We start from the raw sequence: 9,558 nt of genomic DNA, 5'->3' as shown, positions 1-9,558 counted from the left end.
ACGTACGTATATATATATATATATATATATATATATATATATATATATTAAGTTCAAGTTCATGAGCCTGTAATGTCTGTCTTTGCACTCCCTCTCATTGCATATTTTTCAAGATAGGAAAGTTGGTCATGGCTGACTTTGTTTTTTACTGGTGAAGCTTGATCATCCTGGTGGACAGAAAATGCGGAGAAGGCAAGGGTCGAAGAAGTCTCAGTAACCTGTGCTTAATGTAAAAATAATGAAGATCAGTTTGGGCATGTTGGCTGTGTGGGACTTCTGTTTTACATTTAGGACTTCATTTGTTTCTTATGTTTCTAAGACATAGCTAGATGTCCAAATTATTCTTAGACTTGCTTCTTTTTATGCCCTTTTGACATTGCTTAAACTTTAAACTACAGTGTGCAGCTATATGTTTTGGTTATTCTGTCCATAATTTTGGTTAACCCACAGTGTGCCGTTGCTAGTGAAGTGGTAGAAGTGCATGCTGCTGTGTACTTGAAGCTGGTATTACATTTGATAGTTTGAAATGAAAATATGTGTGTCAATTTGTAACCATCAGTTTCTCCACCTCCCTGTTTACACAGGAAGAACCAAGTACCAACTCACAAAACAGTCTCAGAGAAATTTAACTAGCCCATTCAAGATTTTACAGAAATGAAGGAAATATAGCAGTTGCTATGCCCATATTTTTTTTCTTTTTTTTTCTTTTGCAAAGAATGGTTCAAATTCCTTAATGATCAAGCATGCATCATGAGAAGGGGTAGGTACAAATATTGGGAACGCCTATGTGATGCAATTTGAGCTAAGAGGTGCGCCACTTGATTAGCTGTTGTTCTATTCTTACATGTATTATAGCAGAAACAGATGCCTATCCCATAATAGCTTTAAGATCTTCAACCAAAATTCCCACCTCAGACCAATCAGTAGCAATGGAAACCAAAATAATTTTTCCCCTTGGTATCAAACGCAAAAGAAATTTAAAAAAACAAAATTAAAATGTTCCCAATAATTTTTTAAAAGTCGTACAATTTCAGAATTTCTACTAGTTCTCCTTCAATTTCTCCTCAAACAAGGCAATTGATTAGAGCCGCTAACTCATTTTGCGAAAAGCCAAGGTCCAGACAAACAACAATGGTGGCACAAATCATTTGCAAACTTTTGAGAAAGGGAAAAAGAAAAAGAAAAAGAAAATCTTTGGGGAAATAGAAAACCCAAAGAAGAAAGCAAAGGGGTTGAAGAAAATGGAGGTGAGAAACAGAAAAGAGGGTGGTGTTGATACAAATGACATTCCTGATGGATGCTCAGTACAATTAACAAAGCTTATCACACATGTAGCCATTCATGTTGCAGGTTTCTTCTTAATGTACATTCTCTGTCATCTTTCGCACTACCTGCTAAAGCCTTATTCCCAGCCTCGCATTACCTCTGATACCTTTGTGAGTCTCTCTCCCTTTCTTCTCTTTTTTCCTTATTTTTTGAGGTTGGCAATCTCAAATTTTTTATTGAATATTAGACAAGCGCCCCTATTGCTCATTATTGGAACCCAACATTGTAATTTAAACCGTTTATGAAAATACCAGTTGTGTTAATTAGGGTAAATGTTCTCTGCAGAAACTTGAGTTGCAAGCAACCCAGATTTTAATTGGTTTAGGGTTTCATGGAGAAATAGTTTTACATGCTATGTGGTGTGCTAAACCACAAACAGAAGCACTCTTTTTCTTCATATGCATCCTTCTGAGTATCAGTAATTTTGATCCGAATCAAGAGAGACTCACAAAAGTGTTCACTTGCTAATCATTTTAAATATGAAATGTTGATTTAGATGCTGTTTTCTTTTCTACAGTATCGCACGGCCTTCTATGGTGATTAAGTTCTTATCTCTTATGTAATGCAGGTAGGACTAGTCATCGGAAACATAGGGTTCATACGTGGTGTTTTATCACAGTCATCAAAGCATATATTGCGTTACCTGGTTGAATTTGGAATGATTGGCTACATGCTTGTGCTAGGAATAGAAATGGATCCATATGTGCTTTTGAAACTACCAACCAAAGACGCGAAAGTGGCCTATGTTGGTATGCTCTCCACATTCATCCTAGCCTGTGGAATAACCCCATTTCTGCACTATACAGAAAGTTTTAAGATTGACTTCACTCTCTCCCTCTCCATGGTCCTTTCGAGCACGGCTTCGCCTGTACTGACACGAATAATAACTAGTCTCAAAATAGGCAAGTCAGACATAGGCCAGCTCGTCATTGCTACAGGAATGCACTCTGATTTTATAGCCACTCTTCTCCTCTCCATTGGCTTTGTCATTTGGCCTGTTGAAGATGCAGATAAAAAAAGCAGCCTTCATAGATCCCTTGAGATGGGTATTGCATTGTTGATCACGGCAGTTTTTACAGCCTTTGTTTCACCAATCTTCATGAACTGGGTTAACAATGAAAACCCCGAAGGCAAACCCATGAAAGGCTCACATCTAGTCCTCTCTATGGCTTTCATGGCCTTCGCTGTGGCCTGCCCATCATATTTTGGGTACAGTTCTATTTTGAGTGCATTTATGGCAGGAATCTTTTTACCAAGGGAAGGAAGAGTGTCAAAGTGGGTGATAGGCAAGATCAACTACTTGTTGAGTACCATATACTATCCCATTTTTTTCTTTTGGATGGGGTATGAAGCTTATTTTGCAGAATTCCAGCCTCTTGACTGGATGACATGGGCAAGGTTATTTGTTGTTTTTGCTATAGCAACAGTCGGAAAAGTTTTAGGAACAGTCATCTCTGGAGCCCTCTTGGGGTTTAACTGGCCTGAATCTGTTGCACTAGGGCTTCTTCTCACAACCAAAGGCCATTTTCATATATACTTGGCCATTGCTGCAAAATCGGTTAGTACGACACCTCTGCTTTTATCCCATGTCCTTGGTTTTTGTTGCCCAATTTCCATGTAAACTAATTCCTGAATGAAGCATTTCATTTCTTGAGTTATGACACAGTTTAAACTTCATGTTCTTTGCATCTCCATCCAATCCTAGCTGAAAGTTCTATAAGTACGATACATCATTAAAATTTTCTTGTCTTTTTCATGGTATGAAAGTAAATGCATGAGAATTTTGTTTCAATTTACACTTTTACATGAACAATTATAAAAGATAACTTGATCAACTAACAATGTTCGCAATGTCTCTTCCAAAATGAAGCTGAACAAGTTGAGTCAATAGAAAACTGATTGAATTCTTTCTGTTCCGTTAGGCCAAGTAATGTATGTGTTCGTATTGGAAATAAATAGTGTATGTTTAAATTGAACCCAGTGACAGAACTGTAGTTATCTTACAAATACCAAATACAACATTCATTCTCATGCATATTGATATATTCCTCTTACTGTCACATTTTGAACCATAATGATCTTTGTTTTCTTTGCTCTTTTGATCAACTGCAGTATGGAAAAACCTCTACTTCAACCAGTACTGTGATGGTAATAGCTATTTTTTTCACTGTGGTGCACGCCCCGTCAGTTGTGGCACAAATTATTAAGCGTGCAAGGAGACGAGCACCCACTCATCGGATGTCACTTCAGTTGCTTGACCCCTCAAGCGAACTACGCATATTACTATGCCTTCATGGGCCACAAAATGTGCGTACTGCGATTAACTTCATTGAGCTATGTAGAGGGACAGCAGACCCTGGAGTTGTAGTATTTGTAACAGACATGATAGAACTTACGGACCAAATAGCAGCAACACTAGTTAAAGAACAAGGAGTGAACACAATGACTGTGACTGAAAAGGCGGTAACAGACATGAGAGCTCAAGTCACTGCTGCAATTCAATCCTATGTAGAAGAAGACGATAATGGTATTACACTAGGACGATTGCTTGCACTCTCGACTTTCAATGGCATGCCCCAAGATATATGCGTTTTGGCTGAGGACTCGACGGTGGCCCTCATCATATTGCCATTTCACAAGACACAAAGTGCAGATGGGACATTAGATGGCGGTCATTCTGGTTTCAGATTTGTGAACCGTAAGGTAATGTGCAACAGAATACTGCTTCTCTCTCTGTTTTTTGTTTAACAGTCACATATTTAGCAGTTCAAGAATTTTAACACCATGATCGTATTTGGAATGAATCTATATACAGTTTGTACTGTTTGTACAATTATAGCTGAAAACATATTCCAGAACACTTTCACGGGATCACTTCCCATCTTAAAGCATAAACATACAATCCTGCTAAACAATGATTCACCACATAACCTTGTAAACTCTGAGCAGGCTGTATTACTTGCTCTCATTTATGCAAATTTTACTTGCATATGTAGATACACCACTATAATTAGTTACTACAACATAGTATCTGCTCAAAGACCAGGGTTTGCTCCTTTAAGTGTATGCTCTAGCTAGCTTAGAAGCCTATATATTCACAACCTTTTGGATACATTGGTTATCTTTCATGGACATATATATGTAGTTTAGAATACTCTTCTACTTCGCATTGACCAGTTACTGATGACTATGGTATTAACAGGTCCTCAAAAATGCTCCATGCTCCATAGGAATTCTTGTAGACAGAGGTTTTGGAATGATTGAAAAAATATCAAGATCTTATGATCATTCTATCGATATGGCTGTCATCTTCATTGGTGGAAAAGATGATAGAGAAGCACTCGCCTATGCCGGTCTTGTAGCACGACATCCTGGTGTAAAACTCACCATCTTAAGATTTTTGGTGGACACTACCACAAATGCGTCAAGTAGACCTGGCCATTACCCGGTCAGCCGTGCTCTACAAGAAGAGGAAATGAAGTTTGATGATGAGTGCTTTGCTAAGTTCTACGAGAGACATGTTGCATGTGGGCAAGTTGCTTACATGGAGAAGCATCTTGCCAATTCTTCTGAGACTTATAATACCTTGATGGCATTAGATGGGCAGTACTCACTTATAATAGTGGGAAGAGGGGAAAGGGTGAATACAGTTTTGACGTTTGGGATGAATGACTGGCAGCAGTGTCCGGAGTTGGGTCCGATTGGTGATGTTCTTGCGGGTTCTGAATTTTCAGTCAGAACATCAGTTTTAATCATTCAACAAAACAGTGTAAAAGGAGAACTAGACGGCCTTGATGATGACTTTTCTGTCATGTAAATGTTCAAGCTAGCAAGTTAGGTTAGAGTTTAATTGTAGATACCAATTTTAGCAAAGCAAGGAACCAGAGGTTTTGTGAAAATGATAGATCATAGAAAGTTAGAAGATTCTAACTTCAGGTGCAAACAGATTAGAAATTGTACGTAGAGGGTGGTGTGTAAACCATTCAATGATGGAAGTTTGGATAGTTACCTTAATTTTCTACCAATGTACGCCTGTACGGTACTATTCCATCCAAGCTTCCTACATGTATTGTGTCACATCTGAAAAATTCAATCCTAATCTTAATACGTCTCGTTTGGAATTCAGAGTAATGAAGTTTTAGTATGTTTCGCTGCTTTCGCATGAAATTTTAACAAACATCATAATAAAAAAATTAATAAAAAAAAAATAGATAGCAAGAGTTTTTTTATTTTTGAAAAAGGATGTCACTCCGTTAATAAACTGAAAGTAAAAGTACAACAAACACAATCCGCCCTCATGGGCTCGAAATAATTGAACCATGCCAAAAAACTAAAAAAAACTTAGACCTAAAACCTAAACACCCTAAGCATCTTAATGCCATAAACTATAGGCGAGGTCGACTCACACAAGAACCTAACTTATTCTTTGCCTCTAGAATAAGAGCTTAAGCGGAACTAGACTCCTCAGAGGAGGAGCTAGCAACAAACGAAGGCGAAATTGCCCCCAAGACCCCGAATCCTCTACCTCACCTTCATTACCAACCAGAGCAGCCTCCAAGACTGAAACCACCATGCCAGCAACAACCTCACCCAGCACCAGTGCCCTCCTAGCCTCAAAAGTCCTCCTCTTAGCACTACTGGAAAATAGCACTTAAGCGACGGAATTAAAAAATTCCGTCTCCTAAGTGGTACTTAAGCGACGAAAAATTCTATTTAGGAGACGGAACAGTTTCCGTCTCCTAAGTTGTTCTTAGGAGATGAAATATTTTGATTTTGTCTCTTAAGAACAACTTAGGAGACATAATTCCATTCTATCGCTTAAATGCTACTTAGGAAATGGAATATTTTTACTTAGACGACGAGATTTTGAAAAAATAAAAATAAAAATTTATATGAATCACTTAGGAGACGGAACTATATTCCGCAGCCTAAGTAGAACTTAGGAGACGAAATGTTTTTTTAAAAAAAAATTATGAATCACTTAGACGACGGAAATAAAACATTCCGTCGCTTAAGTTCTAAAAATTTGAGCGCGTATGTTCCGACGTAAAATTTCATGAAAATTCAAACCAAAATTTTTCAAAACATACCGATTCTTTTAAATCACATATCAATTCTCTCACTTATCTTCTTTTCCCAGAGCTTTCTCTCTAAACCATCACTCTCATGCTGGCCTCTCCTCTCCTCCTCCTAAATCCTCACCGGTGGTCCTCCTCACTTTGATCTTGCCATGTCAGCTAGCCTCGCTGGACCGCACCACACCGCTCCTCTTCTCCTCCTTCGATAAACCCGCCATGGCAAGTAACGCCAAGGAAGAGCCCAAGACCGCTCCTCAACCCGATCGGTGGTACAACCTAACCCTAGGCCCCTCCTTCAAAGACGAGTCCTCCAGCAAGTTATGCACCCTACGATGTAATCCCCTTGATCACAACCGTCCATTCTCTTCTCCTCTGTTTTATCTGATCGGATCCGTTTCCTTTGTGATTTTGCAGATGAATTCAAGCCGGCGTCGATTGACAAGATGAAGCCGGGTTCATTGAAGAAGACGAAGGACAACAGAGTCGCAGTGGAGTTTCAGAACAACCAGTTAGGGAAGCCTAACGTGATTGGTTAGGATGTGATGGTGGTGCCGGTGGCATATTTGAGGCAAATTAGTGTGGTGGTGGTGGTGGTGGTATTTGGGGCGGTCGGAGTGAGTGGATAAAAAACCTGCAGTGACGTTTTTTTTTAATTTTTTTTTCAGCCTTTAGCGACAGAATTCAACAATTCTGTCTCTTAAGTGGATAATTTTTTATTATTATTATAAAATAAAATTCGTCGCCTAAGTGCTTAGGAGACGAAAATATTCCGTCTCCTAAGAACCACTTAAGAGACGGAATTTTAGGTTCCGTCGCCCAAGTGTCTACCTTACCATACTTAGGCGACGGATCTTAGCCGACGGACATTCCGTCTCCTAAGTACTTAGGAGACGAAATCTGTCACTTAGGAGACGAAATAATTCCATCTCCTAGGTGTTTTTTTCCAATAGTGTAGCTCTCTTAGGTTCTAGCTGCCCCGACTCAAGTGCCTGCCACGATGCCCTTCTCCCCTTCTTGTTCTTAGAACCTAGAGGGCGTCCCACTTTCCTCTTCTTCGCCGGCGACACCGTAAGTGTCACATCCCGACCCTTATATTTTACCTTATTTACTAGCTTGGTTATAATAAGAATTTTACCGTCTTCGTCATTGAGTTAATAGTTTAATTGGTCCCTAGAGGGGTTTCGGGGACGATTATGTGCGGAGGATTATTCGTAGGAGGAAAATATGACGATGGTAAAAATGGTAAATTTTAGCTAGTAAAAGGTAATTTTTATTCGGGTATTATTTTTCGGGGTGTTTTATTTTGTGGGAGTTGGGTATAATGGTGGAGTTGGACCGGTTGGAGAGGCCCAACCCATTTCCCTCTCTTTCTCTTCTTCTCTCTTTTCTCTTCCTTCTCCCTCCCGTGCTCTCTCCCCCTTCGCCAGAAACTTCCAGCTGCCAGCTGCCGCCGTTCGGCCAACCACCAGCCACCACTCCACCCCAGTTCGGACCCCCATCTCCTCCTCTCCCTCCCCGGCCTAGCCCTCGAGCCATTAGCCCGCCGGAAGAAGAGAAAACTCGCCGGAGACGCCGGGAAGCTTTTCGCCGGAACTCCCTCCTCCGGCCACCAAAACCGGCGATCCTTAGCTCATTTTGTAGCCCTCCTCCCGTGCAGCAACCCCTCTAAACAGCTTACCCTCTCTTGAGCTAGGTAAGGAGAAATGTGAGTTTGAAATTCTGGAGCGATTTTGATGTTTTTATTCGATTGGCATAGCTAGGCTTAGATTTTGGGTTTGTGCTAGTTAGGAAAGTTGTAGAGCATGATGAGAGGAAGATGCTGTCAAAATTTCATAGGCATTAGAGGTCGCCGGAATCAGCCTCCGGCCGCTGCTGCCCGCGGAGCCGGCGCCGGCGCCGCCACTGTTTGGAAGATTTTTAGGGTTTTAAATTTAGAATATTAAGGGGAGTTTATTGAAGTGAGTTATGGAATTTTTGAATGAGTTTTGGATAGGTTTATGAATTTCTGAAGTGTGGTATTTTTGGCGGTTAATTAATGTAGAATCCGGCCGTAGGATTTAAGTCGTTTTTTTTTGGAGGTTGTAATTACGGCTGCCGAGTATGATATTTAAGTTCGGATCGTTTCGATTTAAGAATATCGAAGTTAGGCAATGATGAGCGTAGTTACGGCTCTCGGTTAATTTTGCCTATTTTAATTAAATGTTGGATTGTTAGTTAGGAAATTAATAGTATATTTGGAACAGGACGTGAGGAGGCTCGGGCAAGCGAGGGTCCAGATCGACATCAGGTTTAGGCCTAAAGTTGTGAGTGGACTTTTGTTTTAAAATATATGCATGCGGTGATTCTACATTAAATGATTGATTTTATTGAATATCAATTTGTGGAATTGTTTATTTTCGCGAAGTCATTTTCAGAAGTAAATGTTCTCATTTTTAATGGCTATCGTGTTATTTGGAAAGTTACTGAAAATGAGATTTTCGGTAGAGTCGTGTGCGTATTTCTTTTTATGATAATTGGCAATTTTCATTATTGTTGGAGAATAACCGAAATTGAGAATTTCGGTGAGTATATATATTTATATATATCCATATTTGGATGATTATGAGAATAATATGTATATGAAGGAATGCTAGCTAGCTATACGTGCTTTTCCACCATACTGAGGTAAAAATTTCATTATGGTGCGATGTGAGCGTTAGACGCAATCGTCGTAACCCTATATAAATATAATAATTTATATAAGGGATATGCGCGTATATATTTATACACCGTCTTTTCCACCATAATGAGGTAAAATGCCATTATGGTGCGACGTGAGCGTTAGACGCAAGCGTCGTAGCCTTGTGTGAATTTTCTATTTGTCTTTGTTGTTTCAAGAAAATTCATACAAGGGATATGACGAGTGTAATACATAAATATTTTATTTTAGCCTGAGAGGCTGTATTTTATTGAGTTTTGGAGACTGGCCGGAGCTAGTCATGAAATTGCCAATTTTTGTGTTGAGCGTTTTTGAGCTGTCGCATGCAGCATATTTTCTATGAAAATGTAAATTGGGAAATCATAAATATTTTCATTAAATTTATGTTTTTGTCCACTCACTCTAACGGTTTCAAATGTTTTCCCCTGGGCCCTTCGTTTTAAAATGCCGAGTTGC

The 9,558-nt window shown here is 39.5% G+C and overlaps 1 protein-coding gene across 1 annotated transcript; it reads left to right on the top strand.

Annotated features, from left to right (window-relative positions):
- The first annotated feature begins 1,241 nt into the window (after positions 1-1,241).
- LOC101306770 (cation/H(+) antiporter 28-like) lies at positions 1,242-5,143 on the top strand. The gene is made up of 4 exons (XM_004308627.1): positions 1,242-1,436; positions 1,895-2,884; positions 3,439-4,029; positions 4,529-5,143. Exons 1-4 carry the CDS (start codon positions 1,242-1,244, stop codon positions 5,141-5,143), a joined length of 2,391 nt encoding a protein of 796 aa, XP_004308675.1.
- The last annotated feature ends 4,415 nt before the right edge of the window (positions 5,144-9,558 follow it).

The sequence above is a fragment of the Fragaria vesca genome, linkage group LG7 (assembly GCF_000184155.1).
Source record: "Fragaria vesca subsp. vesca linkage group LG7, FraVesHawaii_1.0, whole genome shotgun sequence".
Lineage (NCBI taxonomy): Eukaryota > Viridiplantae > Streptophyta > Magnoliopsida > Rosales > Rosaceae > Fragaria > Fragaria vesca.
Note: the sequence above shows the minus strand (reverse complement) of the source record. Positions and strands in the feature narration are given on the sequence as shown.

Coding starts and splice junctions, on each gene's coding strand:
- LOC101306770 (XM_004308627.1), top strand. CDS start 1,242: ATGGAGGTGAGAAACAGAAAAGAGGGTGGTGTTGATACAAATGACATT. Junction 2,885..3,438: donor TGGCCATTGCTGCAAAATCG/GTTAGTACGACA, acceptor GATCAACTGCAG/TATGGAAAAACCTCTACTTC. Junction 4,030..4,528: donor TCAGATTTGTGAACCGTAAG/GTAATGTGCAAC, acceptor TGGTATTAACAG/GTCCTCAAAAATGCTCCATG.